General features: G+C 40.8%; 1 protein-coding gene and 1 long non-coding RNA gene across 7 annotated transcripts in view; one reads left to right on the forward strand and one right to left on the reverse strand.

The window, feature by feature from the left end:
- The window catches only part of VRK2 (VRK serine/threonine kinase 2), a 37,010-nt gene extending 23,663 nt beyond the window's left edge, over positions 1-13,347 (reverse strand). For 5 of the 6 annotated variants that reach the window (XM_023923088.2, XM_086875058.1, XM_086875057.1 and 2 more), the window contains exons 1-7: positions 13,093-13,335; positions 12,819-12,959; positions 3,825-3,880; positions 3,242-3,311; positions 2,817-2,904; positions 2,572-2,680; positions 1,260-1,352 (exon numbers count right to left, since the gene is read on the reverse strand). In XM_023923088.2, the coding sequence (XP_023778856.1) occupies positions 1,260-1,352; positions 2,572-2,680; positions 2,817-2,904; positions 3,242-3,311; positions 3,825-3,880; positions 12,819-12,954 (552 nt within the window). In that variant the 5' untranslated portion in view covers positions 12,955-12,959; positions 13,093-13,335. Of the gene's footprint in view, positions 1-1,259; positions 1,353-2,571; positions 2,681-2,816; positions 2,905-3,241; positions 3,312-3,824; positions 3,881-12,818; positions 12,960-13,092 lie in introns of all 6 variants that reach the window. The other variant, XM_023923087.2, reaches the window with a different exon arrangement.
- Positions 13,348-18,625: 5,278 nt separating this feature from the next.
- LOC111926419 (uncharacterized) lies at positions 18,626-20,975 on the forward strand. The gene is made up of 2 exons (XR_002862913.2): positions 18,626-18,683; positions 19,562-20,975. It is a non-coding gene; the product is annotated as an uncharacterized LOC111926419 (long non-coding RNA).
- Positions 20,976-24,544: the final 3,569 nt, after the last annotated feature.

A 24,544-nucleotide genomic window follows, 5' to 3' on the forward strand; every position in this document is an offset into this window, starting at 1 on the left:
AGAAAATAAAACCTCTGTCCAGTAACTCACAGCTACCTTATTTTTAACCTGTCAACAAATTTACTATCATTAAAACAAATTACAAGTACAGCACAATCTTCATACAAATAACACATGAAACAAATCAGAAAATCACCCAGCAACTTGCCCAATTCCAAGTCAGCTCCAAGCCTTAACATTTTATGATTATCCTAAGTGGACACTTGCAAAGTGATTGCAATGTGAAAACCAGCAGCATTTCTTACTGTCATAAAAACACACAATAGCCAAGACAAAAGAAAAGTCATTTGAGTTATGCTAATGGTTGCAGATTGTTTTGGCTCTAAAGAGCCTCCTCTGGATTCAGCAGAGCACCATAAACTGTGATTATGCACTGGCTGCTCCCCCTGTATAAACCCAGGGTTGTCTGAAACAGCCATGCTGCTTTTCAAATGATATCTTTCAGAAAGCTGACAAGTTAAATTTGACTCAGCTATTTAACTTGACTCTTTTAAAAAGAGCAGATATACTCGAATGGTTCACCTCCAATGGCAGGGAGCTGCTTTGTAAGATCTGTTTCTTTATCACAGCAGCAGAGAAATCAAAATTAAAAGAAGTATTGCTTACAGCTAATTATATTTAAGTTAAGTTGGAGATGTCCTTTTTTCCTAAATGATTTTTTTCCAATTTAAAAAGCATACTTAGATTTTATTACCTGAAGAAAAAAAAAAAAAAAGACATCAGAGCACGTGGAATATGACAGGACCAAAGGGTTTTTTTTTTAAACATTTCACCCAAAGACTTCCATTTCAAGGCTGGCTTTAGAGTATTGGAGAATAGCAACTTTAATCCTACTTACCTGTTCTATCCACTACAATGAGCAGGACAGGAGTTAGGGCATGGGAACAATTCATGGCATAATTAGAAATCTAGAACTTCCAAGAATTAAAGTACAATGGGTTACATCTTTAATCTCTACTAATACCCTTTAATTGGTATAACCTAGAGCAGCAATTAGTTTACCCTTTAATTTATCCTCTTCATTAGTCTACCCATCTATAGCAGAATCCCAGTCAGCAGAACACAGAGGGAACCAAGCACAGCTTTGTCCTGCTTCTTTCTCAGCCCCCAAGCTCCACAGAGCCACTCTCAGATCTGTTGTGAGGGGATGTGAATGTTCATGCATAAACTCCTTTTAATATGTGACTTTTTGCAAAACTTAAAACTTTCCAATGGTTATAAACAGGAGAGTAAAAGTGTAGTTAAGTAAACATGCTCACCTCGTGTGGATTGCTGTAGCCCAGAAGAAGATTTGCTGCTTTAATGTCCCCATGTACATACTCATTTTCATGTATGTATTCCAAAGTATCCAACTAGGAAAGAGTTTAGAACAGAGGAGAGAACATCATCATCTTTTCCACTCTACCCCTAACCCTGAAACCAAGTATTTCTCACTTAGCCAGGGGAGCCAAGGGCTTTACAGACTGAGCTGAGAAATTTGGCTTGGACTAATGATAGCAAAGCATAAACAAGCCATACTTTGCTTGAGATATTGCTGTGTAACTACCTGAGTACCAGCTTCTTAATCCCACAGCAAGAATGAAACCAGTACTGAAACACCCGAGGAGATGCTGAGAACACCAAGCCCTTAGAAAGTTCTCCATCAGTTCTAAAGGTCTGGCATAAATTGGATTCTGCCAGTTATTCCATGACCAGCATTTCATGTCCCAGCCAAACTGCATCAACACCTCCAGCTCCTTACTGAGGCACAGTAGCTCTAATTATTATCAAAAAACGCATTTGTGCTTGGCAACTCATACAAAGGACAACCCAATCCTGACTTTTGGAGAGCACAAAGAGCGTTACAAGTTTATCAATTATGTGACTATGAAATCCCTTCAGTTTTTAAAACAATAATATTATTTAGGTTAAAAGGATGCTTTGGATGCATCCAGTCTAAGAGTTCCTCTTCTCTGACTTCAGACCATTGCCTCTGCTCCATTTTCCATCTACCTCTGCTCAGTAATAGCAGCATTTCACAGTGTTTCACAACACAAATCATGTTACAAAGGAGCACACATGTAACTTTCTGTTGGAATGTGTGAGTCTACAGCCATTTGGAAACAAAACTGGTATTTGCAGACTGGCCAAACCCTGGCCTGTGTGATCAGCGTGTTCAGCAAACACACTGAAAATTTGGCATTCAGGCATGCAATTGTGAACTTTGACAAATATGGATGTCTAATACAATACCCTTCAGACACTGAAAAAAAAAATCAATACATGTTGAAACATGAGAATAGGCTTACACATCTCAGTCTAGACACACAAGTTGAAGTGGATGGTCTGTGTTTTAACCTATTAGAAAAAAAAATTGGTTTGACCAAATTTCAGTCTGCAGGGGAGTCTTGATTTTCTACTGAATACCTTTTTTTTTCCCTAAAATAACCCAGAGAAGTAAGAAAACACATAACATTTACACATTTAATTCTAAACTCAGCAGCCACCTAAAGGAACTGTATTAGCAAGGTAATTCTCTAGCTGAACTCAGCAAATTTGAGACACAGCAATTTCCTGTCTCTCTGTGCATACCATTCGTGCCCCAAGTTGCAGAACAATCTCCTTCTTAAACCTGCTTCCACAATCTTCAAAGATTCTTTGAAGGTCTTGTCCCAGTCTCTCCATGACCATGAACCTGTAGCTATCAGGAAATATGGAAAAGGGAGTAGTCCTTTAAGAAATAGTTGAAGTTTGTGTCAGATTGAAAGGATTAAATCTCCATATTTGAAAATGGGTTGTCAGTCAAATTGAGGATTAGTTACCATTTATGTCATTACCTTTTTCCCTTGTACTCAGCCAGGCCTGATCCCCAAAACACTGGAATTCCTAAACATCTTATTTTTTTGAGATTCATCCATTTTCTTACTGTAATAATAAAAACATAACATTGGGTTAAAGGCAGCTGAGAACTCCAGGTTTGGGGTGTTTTCTCTGTCCTAGAGCTGGCCTGTCTCTGGAGTCAATTCCTTGGTGTACCCATAATAAACGTGGCCCTGTTCTGGCTGGCTGCATTCTGGTCTCCCCTCTGACCAGAAAGGACAACACCCAAGTAACAAAACCTGCAGCAATTACCAACTGCCACTGGTTCAAGGTATATAAAATCAGCTGGCTTTCAAGCTCTAAACCACCAGGTCTTAGCAGAAGTAGTTAAACCCAAACTTGTCCTTACATCTACCTGAGTCAGAGCTGAGACATTACTTACTGTGCTCTTGTTTTGCAGCCCTCTGGTAAAACTTCAGCTCAGAAAACAAGGGGCCATTTTCAAGATATTCCTGTTGAGAAACAAATAGACTTGGTATAATTTATTTTATATACATAAAAGGAATTAGAAAGACAACAGTTTCTTAAGAAAAGCATATAAAAAATACCAGGAGAATTAAACCCCTTTTTTCTGCCATCTCCCATATGACCTGACATTTAATTTTATTAAGTAGCCAAAAAGAAAAGTTGTTTGGCAGCACATTTTCATCAACACAGATTCCTTCAGATACTGCTTAAGACACTATTTTCAGAAATATTTGGGATCTGGTGTGTTTGAGGTCATAGCCTAATTTTCTTTACTAAACTGTTGAGGGGCTGTAATCAAGGAAAAAAATCAAGTCAAGGAAAAATTGTGTGTCATGGAAATGCCAAATATATCCCCAAGCAGGGAAAGGATATAAAAAACCCAAAGCACCAAAAGCCACAAGCATGCAATAGAGCCCCAGAGCTGAAAATAAGGATGAAAAATTAAGAGAAAGAACTGTATGCAAGTGAACAATTTAGAAATGAGATCTACACATTACCACTTTAATGACATGCACTGCATCGTCTTCTACAGGAACCTGAGTTTGAGGGGATGCTGCAAAGGAACAAAGAGATGGAGATCAAGCTGCATGCAACAAAATGTAATTGCAAATACATTTTTTCCATTTACAAAGACTGTGCTAACACTGAGTCAGGCGACCAAGAATACACACCAAAAGATAGTCTGAATTCCTGCTTTTAAAGGTCAAAGCTTTGCCAAGTTCAAGGAAATATAAAACAAAACCAACACATACAAGAGAAGTTTTAATCAACAAGTAGAGAAGCAGTTTTAAGCCATGTTTTCAGAAGTCTCCCCTGGATGTTAATTAAGGAGTAAGCAGGGTGTCCTCAGTGCACTTTGCACCACAATGAGCTATTCCATTAGGACAGAGGCTGTTTAAGACATTCCAGCCAATTGGAAAACCACTGTATTTGGTTGCTGTCAATCTGCTGTCGTGACAAAGACACCACTTAAAAGTTCTGACCTACATTATGCCTCTAGACAGGATTGTCTGCTTTCCTCTATCACAAATTAATTTGGCCCTAGAACCTTGATTTCTATTCTGGCATTATTTAGACACTGGCCTAAGTTAGGCATAGCACAGCCACCACCTGCCTAAAGGGGGGCTGAGGGATTGTGCCTCTCAGTGCAAGTAGAGATTTCAAAACAATAATTGACCACATGTGCCAATTACAGCCCAGGAGACAGAACCTCTGTGCACAGACAATGCAATCCTATTTTCTTCTGACCCTGAGAGAACTATCAGCTCTCTCTGATACTACTGAAGCTACATGGAGCTACACTGGGATTAAAATTTAATGAGACTAAATCATCTTTTAGAATCATCACTGGAAAAAGGTAAAAAGAATACAGTTCCTAGGAAATAAATGTCCCTTTCAAACTTCTGATAATGATCAAATACCAACAACAGTCCAGGTGTGAAACACTTCAACCATGAGCACACACAAAAATAGACCCCTTTTATCCGCATAATAAAAATCAAGTAAACTTGGATCTAATCAAACCATCCAAGCTTACTTTTTTTGATGGTCAGGGCATAAAAATACTTCTACAATGAACAGAGTCCTCCAGCTGCCATCTTCCTTCAACTCTATTCAGCATCTGGGTTGAATCTGGCAGTGTACACACCCCAAACACCCACAGGCTCCCCACTGACACTTCCCCATGTGAATGCTGCTGTGCTAACAACACACTAAAATAAAATCAAAATATTAAAACTGTGGCTCTGGAAGGTGTGAACTATCCATAGATTCACACAAGTAACACCCATGTTCAGAACACACATTAAATCTACTAGAAGGGAAATTCTGGTACATTTTGTTCTTACCATATTATAGTACTGAAGGGGGGATGAAGGCACAGGCATTTATGTCTTTTATTTTTCTGGGCCACATATAGAATATGTGTTAATAGAAGATATTAGTAAAAGGAGCACATCCCACATGTTTTCACTGCATTCAACAACATTACATTATCCAAACAGAATTTAATGTGCTCCCTTCACTGGCACAGATCAGAAAAGAACCTCTGGATAAGAAAATGTAGTTCAATACAAGTTACTTAACAGAGGTTTGATAGGTGCAGGGAAGTATCAAATTTGAATGTGTTTGAAAGAGACTGATCTAACTTCCCTGCAGACTTCTTGACATTTTATAAAGAGAGGCCTCATTCATGGTAATCTGGAACAGAGTAACAGCTGTCAGGGTAATGAAGAAGAGCAATTAACAGGAGGTAGCCCAGCAAAAGGGCTTCACCCCCATGGTTCTTATACTGTGCTGGCTTGGATGCTTTTGGAGTCACACTGAAAGCAGCTCCCGAAGGAAAACAATCCCAAACATAACCAGCAATGGTTACAAAGTGAAAAGGGAGAAAAGTCAAAGCTCAACAAGATACTGAAACAGGTGCCCCACAAAATGAGTTACATTCAAGTATCCAAAAGGAGAAAAGGTGTTATTTTTACTGCACACACATGGAACAAGGCACAACAGTGTCTGTGAGTAACACTAAATTTCTCACACAGATAATGCTGGGACAGTCACTCTCTTCCATAGAGATAAGCAAAAGTTGTATGTGTACTTTTGTTACATCACTTTAATTACCCATTCAGATCTCAACCAGCAAAGCTCCAGTCACAGCTCAGAAAATAGACAGACTATTTTTTTGTCCATAAATAAACATGAATGGTTTTTTAAAAAATTGTCTCATTACTATGTATAGTTACTTAACAGACTGGAAAGGCTCCCAAGGTTTAACAAACAGTCTGATTACATACCTCATAGACCACCACCACATACTCTCCTGCGAGTTTAGCTCATACTTAATTACTGTATACTCGTAATTAGCCATGTGCTAGCCTCGTTCTGTGTGGTAGCACATGGCTATTTATAATATTACAATCAGTTAAATGCTAGACTGCAGGACAGTGAGCAGAGACTCTGCAGGAGAGCAGTGCTGATAGGCAGGAGGTCTCTGATGGCAGATAAGTACTCACAGAGGGTACCAGGAGCACTATATGGTGAGATTATGTTTGAAAAAAAACCCCTTAAAATAGCATAACAAGTGTACAAGTTCCCAGCTTATGCTGCTTTTATCAACTAGAGATACACAACCCCTGACATTTGGGGAGGGGAGTGTTGATGCAGGCACACAACCCAAACCATTGTCTGCATAGCTGGGAGCACTGGTGCAGGATGTAGCTGTGAAGGAGGCTGTGGCTGTTTCCCCCCCATGCCAAGAGAAGTCTCACAAAACATTTGCAGAGGGCAAAGGGCACAGCTCTGCTTTCCCTTCCTCCCCCAGTCACAGCTACCACGCCAGTGAGGAGCACACAGCTTTAAAATGCCCTCTGAAACAAAGCAGTGCAGCAAGAGTCACATCCTAGCAGTAATTCCCACTGCTGTGCCTGCACAAAAATCTCACCTGGAATTAACCCACGTCCAGGATTCCCAGGTTTCACCCAGCACAGCAGTTATGGCATTATCATCCGCTTCAACCATGAATTTCATCCTTTTTGTTGCTGAGAGCCACATCCTTAATTAATGGCACTCTCTAAATGTTAACAAGCTATGGTAACAAAAGGGTGTCTGTGGCTGAACTGCCGTTTCCTACAACCACACAGCACAATTGCAGCCTGACAGAGGAACGTGCCAGTTCCCTTTGCCAGTTCAAACGTGCTTGTTGTAGTTTTAGCAGTTAATTTGTGGCAGCCACATTTGGAATATGGTGAAATATTTTCAATGGCTCTCACAGAACCACTTTTGTTGACAAAGTTTACACAGTGGAAAAGAAAACAGCATTGATTTGGCAGTTCAGAAAAACAGTCCCGCTCCTACCACAGCTGGTGTCTCTACCATTGCTGGATATTTTGAGGATATATTTGTTTGGAAAACATGAATAAAAGCATTTTCAGAAGTTCTTTAGTTGCTACTATTTTATTTTTGCTTTGTTCCGTTCATTAGCTAATCCTGAAGAGTGATGTATCAGCTTAAGTTTTGCAGAAATTGAAACTAATCTCAAACATATCACATTTTTGAAGTTAAAGATTACCTATAAAAAAGCTGGAAAAGTTCTGACCATGGTTAAGTCAAGCCAAGAGCTGTTAAATTCAACAGGTAAAAGCAGGGAAGGAGTGTTGCTCAGAGCATCTAATGATTAAAAAAAGGATCCAGGTTGCAGCAATAGAATTAATAAAAGCAAAACGTACACAAGCAAATAAAAAGCAATATATTAAACATAACTACAATTATTTCCTACATAGGGGAGGTGCTAAGGCAAACGTTTAAAGGCAAACAAAGCACATTGCCTCCCTATCCCTGACATTGCACCATCCAGTAGTTCCCAAGAACTGAGACAGTGTTAGAAGGGTGGTTACCTCCCACTTTTAATGCAGCCTAAGGAAGATCTACTTCTCTGTTACTTTATAGATGCAGCATCATTTCCTGGACAGACTCTGCTGAGCAGCGTTTCTGACCAGGTTTTACTCTGGATTCTTATTCCAGGTAGCTTTAAGGATGTAGAGGGGTTTTATACAGATTACAGATACATAACCCTCCATAAGACCCATCTTCCATAAGACTAAACTAAACTGATTTTGGGACAAAGTAGTGTTCAACTGCTGAACTGCTCTGCAGTAATTCCAAATGCCTCCAAGTTAAAGACATTCAGTAGTGGTAGGAAATTTCACTACATTTCTTACTTGTGCTTCTGTGAAACCTTAATCTTGACTCACCAGAGTTTCCGTATTCCACAGCAATGGAAGCCAATTGTTTGACTTTCAAAGTTAATTACTCCAAGCTGGAATAGGGATGACACATCCTTTAACCCCAGGCAGAAAAGCTTTGCATGGCCTGCTCTTACAGCACTCTCAGATGGGAGCCCAGGCCTCTAATATTTAAAACTTGATGCACAAACTGTTTTCTGGCAAGATTCTGCTGCAGCCCATCTGCTGGTCTGACATGGTGCCCACTCAGAAGATACAATGCCAGTTTCAGTAGGGTACAGGTGCCAAAGACTGAAGGAGTGTCCTCTGTGAGGCAACAGGTACCTTAGCTGTCCTCCAAAGCTCCTCCTACATCCCCCATTGAAAGGAAATAATAAATAAATTCAATCAATCAAAACTGCTCTCCTGACCTCCCAGCATTACTCAGCATATGGAAAAAGAATTCCCAACACACGACGCAGCAGAACACTACAGAGTAACAGCAATGATCTCTTTTTTCAGGCTTTAGACTACTGTGCAAAAATGAATTACACTTTTCAAGTTAAGACTTTCAGCTTACAGAGCACCAAAAAAGAAAAAGAAAAGAAGAAGGGTGAAGATTCCAGAGGAAGCACTCATCAGCAAGAACTAGTAAAGGCAAGGAGTATTTTCTCTTTGACAGATGGTGCAGGTTCTGTACCATGTAGTCAGCCCTAAGTAACCTCTGAATAGCAAAATCAGGCTAAGTTTATGATTTAGTTTGCCTACAAACAGGGTGCTTGCAGTATCTCTATTTGTACACTGACCCTTCCTGAAATGGTGTTTGTCTACTAACAAATTCACTATAAATCCAACTAATAAATTCACTAATTTATTTTCACACTAAGCTTCACATCTGCATTTCAACATCTTGAAGTTGAGAAAAAACCATCCCTAACCTGAGTTACCTGCTAGTGCTTTTAATTACAGAGCTTTGCTATGAAGATTCTCCTTTCCATTGAGCTAATAAAAATCTGGCTGAATTTATCTTTTGGTATCATTTTTAATTCATTTGCTGCATTATTTTAATTTAGGCAACTGCTGAAGAACCTTGTTTCTCCAGAAGCAATTGCTAAAGCAGCTTCCCAGGCAAACCAAGGAATGAACAATAGGACCAAGTGTGCTTCCATCAGTACTTCTCTTCCTTGACAGGTACACCCCTGCTCATAACTCTACAAATTATCCATGGAAATTAATCTGAAACAGAAACAAAATCTCTTTCACAACTCAGCCTGATTCCTGGAATACCAGCAGTTAGATTGCACTATGACCCAAGCTTAAATGAACAGGCCACACCAGACCTCCTCCTTACCTCCACCAGTAGCAGGGCTCAGTGTACTCCTAATATTAAAAGACAATATTCACCTATTTAATCACTGTTTACTGCTCAGGGAGAAATTCTTTCACTCTTCCTTGAAAACATGCGGGGAAAAAACTCACAAGGAAATGACAGTGCTCTGGCTATACTGATCTCCAAGCAGGGTACAATTCAATGATGACTTTATCAATACTTATTTTCCTAAGCTTCATAAAATTAAAACACATTCACAGTGTAGTAAGTTCTATCATAAAAGACAACATCTAACAAACATTTGTACATAAATTTAAAAAAATACTTGTATTTTTCAGAACCATCCGTTTTCCATGAGAAAGAAACCTGCAAGTAGATAGTGCTGCATGCAGCAGGTTTCACTGTGACAGAGGAACCTTAACAAAACATTGTGTGACCTTTCTGCATTTAAATTTTCATTCCAAATTGTGCATTAATAGAGTGCTTGCAGCAGGACTAGAGAATGATTTATATAAAGATTGGTATTAATTACAGGCTGTGATCAGAGAGATAAACGAGAGAATGTGAGGCTCCTCAGCTCTTGGTTCATTTTCCACTCTTCTCCACAGGGCTCCAAACCAGTTGTGACCCCACCAATGTCACAGCCTTCTACAGGTGCTCTTCATTCTGCTCCCCTTTTCAAAGGGATAACAGCTCCACCTGAGGTGCCTGAAAGCAAATCACCACCAGCAACACAAAAATTTGGAATGAATTGGAAAGAGACAGAATGATCAGAAAACCAGGGAAAACATTGGTGAGGCAGGGCCGAATGTGAAGATTGTGGAAACTTTCATGCACACAGTTAGAAGTTCTGAAGCCCTACATTTGCATCCTAGGACTCAGGGTCAGTAAATGGCTTTCAGCAGCTTTGATTTAGTGAACAGAACCTTATTCCACAAAATGCACCCCTAGTAAATAGTTTTTGCAGAGATACCATAAAATTTCTCAAGAACGTTGTTACAGATTAATGGAGTATGGAATACCCTTAATGGGAAATTAAGCTGTAACAACCACATCAAAATCTTTACACTGCTACTGTAAAAATACTTATTAAAAGCTATAGCTGGCAAAGTTAACCTTTACTTTCATAAAAGGGCTGTGCTCTTCATACCTGGCAGGCAATCGAACCTCCTGTCTCCCACCTCTGTAGAGCTCTTTCAGGGTGAGCTGCTCTCTGAAACTTAGTGGTCCTCTGACACCCTGCTCTAGATGTTCTAAAAACAGGTCTGAACAGCACAAAGAAAAGGGGGTGTCTCCAAGCATCTGTATCTTATCACAAAAATTTGTCATCTACTTCATGCCCCTGGGTTCTCAAAGACAGCTGAATTTTGTAGCATCAAGGCCCCAAAAAGCTGCTGAATGGTGTACTTTAATACAAAGTCATCAGAGATCAAGAGATGGACAAAAAAAAAAAAGAAGCTTCAGTGTCAATACTTAAGGATAAATATCCATTTTCTCTTTAATTGATGAGCTACAAAGGGAACTGAGCCTTCAGTTCAGTGCTGCAGGTAGCACCCACTGTTCTTCCTGAAAGAAGGGATTAAATGAACACAAATACCATTACAAAAGTGGCAGCTGCATTTCCTCAGCCATGCTGTCACTTACAAAAAAACACAGACTAGTAATACCAAGAGGCCCTGATTGTATTCTCATTCTAATCCACTGACTGCTCTCCACCTCAGTTCAGTGGGAGCCAACCTGCAAAAAACACCTCAATATAAGAAATCACCTTGGTGGGCTCTGTGATCAGGAAAAAAACCCAAATCTGCACGGAACTGTCTGAATTCCATGTGCTAAGCCACCCTCAAGGTCCAGTGAGATTTGGCTGCAGCAGGAAATGACAGAGCTATACTCTGAGTGACTCAGGAACACAACACTAATGTGTTACACATAGAGAGCTACACCCACTACAAACCTGCTTTCTGCACTGCATTCCCCAGCTCCCTCACACCCTTCTGTCTGTGGGAGACTTCTGCAGGTTCCCATCTTCCTTCCTCTGTCTTGGAATGGCAGCACTCAGAGACACCTTCACTTCTTAGCTCATGCCAAGGTCTGCTTCCTCGTGGTAACACCTCTCATGTGCCCAACACACTGCATCTCTCAGATGTAACCAACTAATGCTTCAAAGGTTTTAACAAGGTAATAGGATATACCAAAAGGAAAAATAAATAGTCTAACAAGTGCCCTACCCTCTGATGCTTCTGTATCTCCTCCATTAACTGAAACCACTGTCATTCCCACTGGTTCTGTCTGCAGAGCAGTGAGGAACAGTGTGAACTATAGAAATTCCAGAGGAATCCAAAGCAGAAACCTCACTACAGGAATCTCTTGGATGTGCTGCTGCTGTATGTATAGCTATTTTCTGCATAAAGGGAAGCTGGTTTGTGTATAGGAGTGACTTGCTTATTAAGTTAAGCTAAACTATGTACTTAGTTATTAATGAACTAATTTAACTAAGCAATTAATTTATTAACTAATTATTAATTAATTTTTATGCCTTATTCCTATGGAGTTGATGCCTATATTCCAAATAGAATTAATATCACTGTAACTTAAAAAGATCATGTTAGGCTTCAGGGACAAGGCACTAAACTGCTTCTAGGTGATTCTTCTCTGCTCCATACAAGCTCAACTTAGTTCCAAACAGACATATAGTTTCTATATGCTGCCAAGAAAAAAAGAAAAACCAAACCACCCAAGCTCATAATACTGCCTTGAACACAGAATTTGCTCTTTTGCAGAGACCAGCAACAGTAACATACATTACACCCTCTGCAGTGACCCAGAATGCTTTACAAGCTGCCTTTCAGAACTATTGACTCTTCACAGAGCACAAACTGACTGAAATGCAATGGCTTCTTCTGAAGGAAACACAGAAACTTATCTAGGCCACAGCAAATGCAGAACACCATTTCCACCTCTGCTGAAAATACGGGAATTCAGAGGCAGCACCCAGCTAAGTATTGTTACTGTTTCATTTCCTGGATGAAAACTAATTTACTCTTGGCCAGAAAATAACACTTCCAATAACCAGAAACCGAAAGAGGGCTACAGAGCACGAGGCTGGCATAAGGCCAAAACCCTGGCTAAGAAAAGCACTTTTACTTTGAAAAGCATCACCTGGTAGTGCTCGTTGGTGGTGTTTGACACAGTGGCACCTTGGTTGCCCCACTCAGGAGCCACAGAAAAGCACATTAGCATCCAGCAAAATGAGCTGGACAGGCCATGGAGAACACGCTGCATCATGAGCGGGAAGGGACAGGAACCACAGCTCAGAAAACCACACTCGAACAAGGATCACCAACAGCATGGAAAACAGACTTTTTAAAGTTACTGCCTTTTCCTGTTAAGGAAGTTGCAAAGAAATTTGCAAGTCACCCTCTTAATTATCAGCAGTATTTTACCTAAATAGATCAGACCAAATCCTCCCTGGCCGATCTGACTGCCCAGCCTCCAGGTTTTCCCTTCGGTGTCTTTCAGGATCATGTCTTTAGGGAGCGGGACTGGCAGCTTGCCTCTGGCGGGACCTTTGGGCGGCATCGTACCTTGAGGGATGGGAAAACGAAAGTTTGTTGAAAATTTGCTGCCAGAAGGTACAATATCCCTCGGTGTACTTTGCCCACCAGCACGGAGCAGGGACAGGGAGCGATGCCCCTCAGCCCGCTCCCCTTCACCCACCTCCACAGAGCCCTCTCGGCCTCCCCCCGCCGCCGGCCGCAAACTTCCCAGCCGGGCACTTCCGCAGCAGTAGGAGGAGGAGGAAGAACGGATAACGGGACGCCGTCTTCCCGCCGAGAAACCCGGGGCGGGGATCGGGGCGGGGATCGAGGCAGGGCCGGGACTGCCCAGGCCGGGACCCCCTCAGCCGCCTCCTCACGGCCCCCCCGCGCGGCGGGGCGGGGCGCGCGCCATTTCCCGCCTCCCCTCAGCCCCGCCCTGAGGCGCCACCGCCTCCCCTCAGGGGCCCGGAGCGGGGAGCGGGCGGACGAAGAGTCTCCGTGTCCCGGCTGCTGCGGCTCCTCGCTCCGGGGACAGGGAGATGGGGGTCGGCGGAGCAGGGAGATTACGGGGAATGAAAGAGGAGGGAGATGGAGCAGGGAGATTATGAGGGACGGAGGAGCAGAGGGGAGATGGCGTCCGCGAAGGTGCCTCAGCCCCGGGTGTTCCCGCTCTCCCGCTTCTGAGGCTGCGCTTCGCGAGGGAGGAACTTTTAAAAATTATTTCGTGCATAGAGAAGTCGGAGATCAGGCAGTCTCCTGCCTGAGGTAAAAAAGAAGATCTCAGCTGACAGGATTTGGGGTGCAGCTTTCAGGAGGTTCAGCGAAATCACAGAACTGTCACAGTACCAGGCCTCACTCAGGCCAGTTCGGTTTTCCCTCGGGATCTTCCTGGCAGAGGTCAAGGGTAACAATTTCCACCCAAAAACACAGGAACTCACCCCAGAACAGGACAGTGGAAGAGGTAATGGCCGCCTCAGGCTGGTTCCAGGCAGGGACAGAGGAGAGATGCAGCTGACCCAGGAGTCGATCAGCCCAGTCCCCTTGTAAATTGGCAGTAAAGGACAGTGTGAGGTGAGTTTTAATTCCCCAAAATCCCAGGGTATAGCTTTGATCACAAACGACCATTTTGTGCAAGTTTTGCTTTATCAATAGGTCCGTTCACCCAGGTACACACCTCCTAGGCAGACCACCACACCATGACAAGTCCTTTTCCAGAAGAGAGGGTATATAACTTAAAAGTTTAAGTCTATTTGGTTTCTTTAAAAAAAGGACTAGTATCTTTTTTTTTAAAGACCAAACAAAATTCAAAACATCAGCAACCTCATAATTTGCAAGTAAACCTAAAAGTAGTAACACAGATTACAACTGCAAAGCCCGTATTGCTGTGAGTAAATTAAGCTTTTATGTAACAATCCTTTTGGCTTCATCAGTCTTGGCAGGCTCTGTGGTTTTATCGTTACTGATGGATAAAAGACCAGCTGAAGAATCAGCAGAAAGCTCAGCCATAAAGGGAGTAAAATCAAAATTTGGATAAAGCATTTTGTAGAGGTTTTTCCCCTTTGCAACCATTGTCAAAACACACCATAGGAGGGTGGTGTTGGGGTTGTTTGGTTTATTTAAAAAAGCAATTACAGATGCCCAGTTCAGCATCAAAGAAGCCATCACCATTGTCAGTGTTATGTGTTACCTGGGTAAAGGATCTTTCCAGAAGAAAATTACCTCAAAATTAACTGGGAATTAGAGGACAAGCCTCTGCTTAAGGAGAAATTTTTTTTGCTCAGCTGTTGCAAAGAGATATCCACATAATTTAACTGAAATGGAAGTATTATCAAAGGGCTTCCTGCTTCCAAGCTCTTTCCCTGCCCACAAAGTTTCACCAGAATAAGAAAGTGAAACAAATCAGATGAGGTAGAAGAAAAAAACCCAGACAGGTTAAATATGAATAATTCGTGGAGTTCTGAGGAATAGTGAACCATCCTTAATAACTTAGAGCTCTATCACAACTTGTGCAATTTAATGTTAACGTGTGGTATAAGAGGGTTTAAGGTATTTATCCTACAAGTTGTGAGGAAATAACTGTCGATTTGTTAGGTTGTTTTGCTTGCTAGGCTTGGTTTTTTGGGGGGAAAGGGTTTGGTGTGGTTTTTTGTGTTTGTTTTTTTTTTTTAAATGAGAGCATAGATGCAAAGTTAAAGATTTTCAAGCTTTTATCAATCATTAAAAGTTAAAATCCTCAAAGACAACCACTCAGGAATGTAGTCATAGTGACTAATATATTAGTCATGTGACTAATATAAAAAGCAAATATTAAAAAGAAAAGCTCCTGCACATACCAGGCCACTCCTGAAGTACGACTTTATACTTTAGGACCAGATTTTTATTAATAAACAACCATAACTAGTAGGCCCGCAAAAAGGTGTGTGTTACCAGCACATTTTTATGGTTTGGTTTCAGACACTTTAAAACACAAAATTAATACACACATATTTTTAAAAATTCATAAAGACCAAGGGCTTTACCTCAGAAAAGCTCTAAGCAGATTAGAACTTGATTCTAGAGCCTTTGGCCCTGTTAGTAGCACATTCTCATGTTTTGTGGATGGGACTAAGAAATCCTCTTTTTTTAGAGATGGGACTTTTTTTCTTTTTCCCTGCTCATCATCAACCAATTCGCAACCCTCCCAGAAAACTGATCTTCATTTAGGCAGGTTCAATAAAGCCGAGTGTCCTCCCACAGTTACTACAAATTAGCAGTTTGGGAGGTGATAAAGGGGGTTAATGGCCATACCAACTACAGTTGTAGGGATGGTTTTGTTGTTTGGGTTTTTTCAGGGAAGCCTAATTATGATGGAAGCAATTTCCCTTCAAGGTGATACAGCTACCACTACTACCAAATTCAAAAATCCTCGTAAGAGAAATGTGAGTGTGCTAATAAGAGTAAAAATGTATAAATCCTACCAGTATCAGCCTCTTTCTCGCATATGTTCTGGAGTGTAACAATCAGCTGTTCATGGGCTTCATTTATAGAGTGTGGTGAGATTCTCAGGGAATCAGTGCTTTCTTTAAGTGTTTAATAAGACATCAAACCTGTCCTGAAACTGTATTTGTTTCTGTCTTTGTCTTAAAGCACCGTACATTAAACATTCGGTCCATCTTCCATTTATTTTAATTTTTTTCTTCTCCTTGCCCTAACCTAAACTTGAATATAAAGAATTGCAGTCAATTATACGAAATCTTGCAGTGTCACATGCACAAAGCCCCTTAAATTTCCTGCAGTAGGTGAGCACTTGTAGCTTCTCTCACCGTTGCATTGTGATGCTTTTGTGGTATTTAACACTGGCATTTTAGCACTCCCACATTCAATTCCCCTGCTTTGCTCCAGATCTCACTGATGCTTAAAATATCATGGCTAAATTTACTCCAGAGATATAACATCTCTGTATTAAGAGCATTGACAACAAGGCATCAAGTTTCAGACTGCTTCTCAGTTTATGCTGAGAAATCTATTTGTGTCCCTGCATCTGTGCAGATCCCGTGCTCCTGCCGTGCTCGCTCCATTGTTGCCATGCTCCCTGCCAGTTCCTCAGAACTTTGGGAGTAATTAGTTCTTGCAGTATCCAGGGAGCTCCAACATCCAGGGGCCGTGTTGCTCAGCTCAGTCATTGTCTGGGTGCGCTGACACCCATTTCAGAGCCTCCTGACTCTATTTTGTGTGGCTGGCCCCGTGATTGAGATCACGTAATTGCAATAATTAGGAAGCTCACCTCAGGATATTATCAGAGCAACCCACCCAAACCTAAGTCCATATGGTTTGAAATAGCTAATGAGTCAGTTAATGTGCTATGTCCAGGAGTAATGGACACTCAATATGGATGGCATGGAGACATCATTTACCAAACTCATGACTGATTAAGGCTTTTTGTGTAGACAGCTCCTGCGTTTTGCATCTCACAGTAAGTTCAACCTATTAGAGGTGTTTATGTGTTAAGCAGATCAGAGGAAAGCAGCAGAGACTTGTAAAAGGCAGGTAAGAAATTAGTCCTCTCTTTAAAGAAAACACAAAAGATTGGAGATCTGGGAACTTTCATTTGAAATATATAAATTATGTGGGAAGTGCTGTTAAAGTCCAGTGACAGTGCCAATAGGTGACATTTGCTTTAGTGTAAAGTAGCCTGAATGAGTGACTCCCACACTTCCAGAGGGGCCACTTTAGCCTCTGGAACTTACCTTTCCTTAACACTCACCTTGCTACCAATCCCATGGAATTGTGCAGCCAGTTCTGCACCCTGAATTCACCAGAACAGGAACTTAATACAAGGAAGGCAAACTTCCTGGCAGCAAAAGCACCAAAAGCCCTGAAAAAGGTAAGAAGGAATGCCTGGCTTTTGAACGAGCTACAGAATGTAGGGTCAGGAGTCTTCTCACTGAGGAATTATTTTAATTTTAAAATGCTGCTCTCTCATCATTTTCATGGCTGTTGGGATGAGATGTTACTCCCTGTTCCTATCACTGTAACTGCAAAGATGGTCAGACCCTGGGCGTGTTCCTCATCTCTTGGATGTCAGAGGTTTTATTGCTCATGCCTTTAGAAAGCAATTATTGCTGAGCACTGAAGAAAAAGTGTTTTCTTATCCATTTTTATTTTCTTTCAGAAACGTGTGAAGAGGTAATGTAAGTTTATTGGTGTTGTGGGAATGGGTTGTATTTGCAGGGAGAGCAGACTCTCTAGTGCTCAGAGCAGAGAAGGGGATCAGGAAGATTCCCCTTATGGGAGTAATTCCTGGGATCCTAATCCTGGTTCAGCCACTGCCTGACCTTATAGGAATAATTTCATATTTGTTTCATTTTATCCATGTGGAGCAGTCGGGATGGCTTGGTTTGAGGCACCAAGATTTTTAGTGTATGTATATTTGCCATGGCTGTTACCTGATGACAAGGTGCATATATATAAATCACTCCAGACTTTTCATTTCTGAGATTATCCACTTGAAGTTGTTCAAGAAGGGAAACTCATCTGTCATGGCATTCATTATTCACATATCAGTGCTACTTTTTATGTATAAACTTAATTATGTTGATAGGATATATTAAATATGACTCATTTTACTGCAAGATTGATTTTTTTTCCCCTGACCTCAGAATAAATATTGATCTTCATGATCTTTAAATGTAGTGCAAAGGTTGTTGTATTAATGGCATATTAATAGAAAGTACCCTCGACCATGCAATATTAATATATTTGCATTGTTATTTCTCAGATCCCATCCAGAGAAAAAGAGGCAGTGCCTTCTTTCCCAGGAGAAGTCAGGGAGCCATTGACTCTCCTGATTGTTGAGACTCCTTTCTATTTGTTGTGTTTTGATTTTTTGGTTTGAGGTATGTTTTGGGTTTTTTTAAATTAAAAAAATAAAACAGGTGATGAAGTGGCAACCAGATCTAATAAAATAGGGATGGGATGTGTTTCCAGCCTGCCCAGAAAAGCAAGGCACTGTCTGTGCTCCACTCCCCACTGCTGGGCAGTCAATGCCTTGTGCAGAATTGCAGTTCTGGGAGGAGGAACGGGATCATTTGGTGGTTTGTGGCTCTGATTTCAATAATCAGGCTAGTCATTTTCGTAACAGCTGAGTTTTAAAAGCAGTTGCCTTATTCAAGTGAGGTTTTGCCCTACTCATGTGACTTTTATTTATTTTTTCCCCCCTTTTGTGTTTATAGAGACTCCTGAAAATCCAGGCTTGGAACTGCTGTTCTAATGTTGGCTGAACTAAGACAGGTCTGTTGGTTTTTAATACTCCTCATAGAGTCATTGTATGTGAATTTTCTATAAATTCTGCTTTATAAGGAGCAGGGATAAGAGGTTGCACATTGAAATAACCTTTAAATAACAGTGTACATTTTCTATAGGTCCTGAGACAACAGTGCCCTGTTTAATTCACTAACAAAATATAAAGAGAAGTGTCCTTAAACAATTTGCTGAAGAATATAAAGTTGTGAGGTACTGGGGTATTGGTGTTTGAAAAATAAAACAGAAATTTAGGATACAAAATGTAAGTCTGTGCCTCTGGAAACTGCTGGTTTGGAGGAAAAGGAGAAGCACAGAAGGACCATGGGCTGGCAATGTGATTTTAGAAGTGTAGAAAAGTCTGGTCTGACTCTAGGTTGTATCAGATCAAGAGTTTTATTGAGAAATTCAGAATACATATTTGGTAGTCTTCCATTGAGAATTCATCTTTACAGTCCTTGAGTGTCAAATCATGGAAGTTATCTCAAACAATGCAGAGGGCAATGGCCATTCCCAGTTTTTTCTCTGGAGAGCAGAGCTAGATTATGGCTGAACTGAGTGGAAGAGGAGCCCATCTGCTGGGAAGCAGCTCTTGTAAGAAACAGGTTTGATAAGAAGTTGTGGAGAAATTTCTTGCCAGAGGCAGAGTAAGCAAAATTATGTTTTTTTCAGATGTTAGGTGTGCTGAGGGATAGGAACAGACTTCTTTGCATAAGCTGTAAATAGTAGGGAATTAATTAACTTGATAGTTGAATTAAGAGCTGAGCAGAGGACAGAAACAGGATATTTGTTTTGTACCTTCAGAAATACCATGAGAGGTAATAATGAGGCTGAATTTATTATAATGTGAATTATTTTATGATATGCAGGGCTCCATTTTGCAATCAACCTCTCTCTGCTTCATGATGTGAAGACCTATTACTTCCATATGCTTTCATCCTTTGCACAGGGAAAAAATGGAGGCAAGAACGGATGAGTTTGGAGATAATTTTGTCTTTTCCCCATAGGATTTTCTAGGAAAAGGAGAGATTTCAGTTCATTTAAATGCTGTTATTAGTTTGGTGCTTCCAAAACACAGAGACACAGTAATGGTTTTGCACTCTTCAAGTAAATTAAGGCAATGGCATTTAACAGGTGTTTCAGGAGCATCCTGGGCTGTTTGTCCCAGAAGTTTTCAAGGTAAAATCGAACTTATTTACTCGTTGACTTAATCTTTTGATGAAAATGCAGCATTCTGCACTTTCCTGTGACTCCAGAAGTTAGTAACTGCATTTTTCTGTTAGGGATATCCAAAGAAATAGTTAATGTCTGTTCCTGCATATGGTACTGTTAATTTGCTTGTTTGTGTGTCTGTCTGCTCTTTGCTTGTCTGTTTCTGTGTGTGATATTTTATTGGAGCACACGATTTGAAGAAGCTGGCTGCCTGCTGTGGTATTTATCCTATATAAATTCCCCATTAATGACAAATTTTAGACCCATCAGAGACAGAAGACTAAGTCCATCCATTGAAATCCTATTTGTATTATTACTTCCTAATGAATTCTGTATTACAGCAGGTGTCAAATCGTATCTGTTGTTTTGCAATCGAGTATGAATAGAAGATGTATTGCTATTGCAAATGAATCTAATATGAATCTAATGAGCAGTAATGAGCAACTGTTTTGTCATTATTGAGGCAACCACTGTGATGCTAATAAACTCTCGTTTCTGCTACTTAGAAAAAAGCACTGACCAGGATTTATATCGTGGCCTTAATGTCCCAAAAGCCTGAGGCAAAAGAGAAGAGTGGAACCCCTAAACTGAGCATAATTCAGTAATTTTTTGTGTGGCAGACTTCTTATTTTCTCTTATTAAATGAAACCTGGTTTAAGGCTTTCAAGCTTTCTTACATTTGAAAGGAAAAAAAAGATGAAAAATGCGTGTCTATTAAAGAGACATAAAGTTAAGAAGATGGAAATTCTGCCTTAATTTTCTTTAACATACGTACACTAATTCCATACTTGTACACTTGTCAGTGCTTTTGTAATGCTGAGGTGACTGTGTGCAAAGTTTTAAAAGCAGTCACTTTAAAAGTAACAAGCCATTAAATCAATATATAACTATAATATGTTTTGGGGGGGAACTGTCTCAACTCTATTTTAGTTGGAACTTCATTTTTAGTTTTTTTTAAATTTATTTTCATTGTGTGTGGATCATAGGACTGCTGAATAAACAGAAATACCTTTGATGCAATAGAATCAATAGCTTATTCCATAACTGAAATATAAACAAGTTCTGACTCCTGCGTGGCTCTGTGTCTTCCAAGAGTAAATAATACATAGAATGATACATAAAGCTGTGTGGGAGGGACAGCTGGGTCCATGGTGCTTACAAGTGGAAGAAAACCATTCAGCATTGCTTTTCTAAAAGCTGAGTACTATCCCTCCATCAAAAAATAATGCTTCTGTCCGTGTATGGAGTCTTCGTGGAGCCATCTCCCTGTGCAATAAAGATGCACTGGAGAGATTCATTTCAGTGCTTCAATTGGAGGCCTGAACTGTTCTGTGTAGGGTGCAGCTGTTTGGTTTACTGCAGTACACTCCAGACTTGCTTTAACTGCTGGATGGAGACTGGATTGCCAATATTTAAGGTGTTATATAGACCCAGCAGTGAAACTGTGAATTCCTGAGCAGGCCAGGGGGTGGGCATTAGGACAAGTTACAGCAGTCATCTCTCAAAGTTGCAAATAGGGTGTCAGAGGTTGTAGGAAAGCCATAAACTGTTCCTTCCATGCTGGGGCACTCAAAGAACTTGTGGCCCCCTGAGCAGGAGCTTGCAGTAGTTCTCATTTACTGACACTCCAGTTCCATCTCGATGCCCAAGGAGGGAGGGGAGAAGGAAATTAGGCTTTCAGCTGCTCTGCCAATGCTCTGCTCTTCCCTGGGTGGGCCATCACATTCAGCTTCTCTTCCCAGCCTCAGTCATATATGGATCACATTTACTCACCCTTTAGGTAAATCACAGGATTATTTTTCAGTACTGGTTGATGTGCAGAGTTGAAAAAGACAGCTCAGCTGTACAGCATCAGTGTTCTGGAACTCACCAGGAAATGCCTTTCTAGATACATTTGCTCCAAAATTCACGTGGCTTCATTCACTCCAAATGAGTTATTTTTACTACTCCACAACTTGTTTGTGCCACAAACCAAAGCATGATAAGGGGAGGCAGTCAGGAGCTTTGTTTTGAAAGAATAACCCAAACACTGGTGGAAATGCATTCCTAGTTCAGGGGGAAGCAAGAGCAGGTCCAGATCCAAGAATTACTATTAAACCACTGTCTCCAGACAGGAGAGTCTATGAGTTGCACATGATGATAAAAAAAGACTGTAATTATAAAGATTTTGGATTAAATATCTGATTTCTTTGTGCATTAGGGTGTGATGTGCTATATTATTTTCTTTATTGGAGATTTGAATCCTTTGATGATACATAAATTTTTGTGACACAGCCCATCTAATGAAGGCTTTTATATTGCTCATGGAATTAATTGTATCATCTATACAAGTAACAGTCCAAAGGAGTAAATTAATACTGCATAAAAGTTCAAGACTATTTATATTTCACTTTGGTAACTACAACTTTACAAAATTGTGTAAGGCCAAAAAAAAAAATCTCTTGAGGTCATCTGGTCCAACACCAGTACACAAAGCAGGACCAGTTCTGAAGCTTTATTAGTCTTCAAAGCTCAATCAGATTGCTCAAGGCCAGAGCTTTCCTGCCATTTGAATGTTCTAACAGTTTGTTATTGAATGTCTGGCAGTTTTATAACAATTTACATTTCTCCTGATTGCTTTCATCTGCACTAATAACAGACTTATGTTACGGTGGCATCCACAGGTCTTTGTTAGGGCTGGATCTTTCCTAGAGCAAACATGGCAGAAACAGGGAGGTGGAAGTGTCAGCTTTTTGAAATGTAGTTTATGATCACAAGGCAGGGATGTTTTGTGGTAGTAGAAGCCATCTTTCTGTTACTTTTTTTTGTGCAGAGCCTCATAATCTCTGCATTGTGGATTCATAACTCTCCTGTAAATGTAAATGCTAATGAATGAACTACAAAATTTAGTGCCAGAGGCAGTAAGAGTTGAGGGGCTGTTTGTCTGCCAGTCTTTTTTTGTGCTAATAAGTTTTGCTCCCACAGAAGAGCACAGCAGTTATTAACTCTGATGCCATCTTGTCATGGAATTGCTGAGTTGGGCTGAATTGAAAGTTGGGCTGAATGTTTCTTTAGACACTGCCACCTGTTTGAGGGTCTGTAAGGAGCTGTGCAGTGGCCGTTCTTGTGCTCCCTGGCCATAATCCTGGCAGCTCTGGACTTTTTTTAGGTCTCTCATACCTTCTGAAGTGCTGGAATGAAGTAGAGGTGGTTGATGTGTGAGGTCAAAGGGGACTTGGATAGTCAAGTTCTCAGAAGAGAGCCCAAGTGGCAGCAACATTCCCAAAGGTGGGAAGATTGGATGAGAATGGAGAGAGCTGGCAGCAAGGGAGCAAAGGAGAGCTCTTTGTAGTTTGCACAAATCACAAGAGGCATCATCATGACTCTGTGGATCACACAACTCTCCTGGGCAGAGGCTGAGACAGGGAGCAGATGTTCAAGGCTCTGTGTTGTTCACCTTGCAGCCAGGGTCATGGAATGGCCTGTGGGGGGCACCCACAGTGGGTTGGGTAGGAAGGGGCTTGCTTCTGACATTGGGAACAGACAAACTGGGGAAGCAGATGTTGTTTAGACCATCTTGGAATTCTTTAGTGCAGGAAACTTTCCAGCGTGATGCTGACTGCAGTGTTAGCAACTGTGTCAAGCTCCACCTAGGAAATTTCACCAAGAGGATAAAAACAACTCCAAAATAAAGCACTGTAACTAAGTAGAAATTCAGCTGAAATTACTATGATTTTTCTACTTGTCTGAGATGAAAGTGCCTTGTGTAAGTGTCTGTCCCTGACATTGTCATTACATCACTACAATGACCTACTGTAATTGAGTGGTTCATCAGATCGAGCCTTTATGGAAAGTAGATTGCCACAGGAAGGCATTTGAGGAAATCCCTTAAGGATATAAATATCACTTGCAGGAATCCAGAGGCATGTCTTTAGGAAAAGGAAAAAGATTTCCTTCCAAGAATCCAAGTCGTCATATGCTACTACTTTTTACATAAATAATGAAACAGCTGTTTAGCGTAACCCTTGAAAGCTTGCACTAACTTTGTTTATGCACACAAAACCCCAGTCTCCAGAGACATCCTTCCCCTTGATTATGGCTCTCTTCTCTGTTCTGCTGCTTCCTCTGAGTAAATGTCAACAACAAATTAATCAAGGGGTCATTAAGCTCTAATAATCTATCCCAGTCTATCCCTTTGTTCACACAGAGTAGAATCACAGACTCATTTAGATTGGAAAAGACCTTTAAGATCAAGTCTAACCATTCCCCCAGCAGTGCCAAGTCCACCAAACCACATCCCTGAGCTCCACATTTACAAGGTCTTTCAAATCCCTCCAGGGATGGTGAATCCACCACTTCCCTGGGCAGCCTGTTCAGTGCTTGACAATTCTTTTGGTGATGAAATTTTTCCTAATATCCAATGGAAACCTCCCCTGGTGCAGCTGAGATCTCATCTCCAGTCTGGACTGAGTACAGTCTTTCACTTTTCCTGTGTTTAAGAGCAGACCCTACTCTTTCAGAGTGAAGCACACTTGAATCCAAATGAGAGGGACAATATGCATCAAGAAAGTGGACTTACATTCCCTATTCTAATAAGTGGCAGAAAATCTATAGAGAAGCTCTTAGTAAATGTAATACCAAGGCAAGTAAAGGAGCAAGAA

This window comes from Cyanistes caeruleus, chromosome 2 (assembly GCF_971803275.1).
Source record: "Cyanistes caeruleus chromosome 2, bCyaCae1.hap1.1, whole genome shotgun sequence".
NCBI classification, from domain to species: Eukaryota; Metazoa; Chordata; class Aves; order Passeriformes; family Paridae; genus Cyanistes; species Cyanistes caeruleus.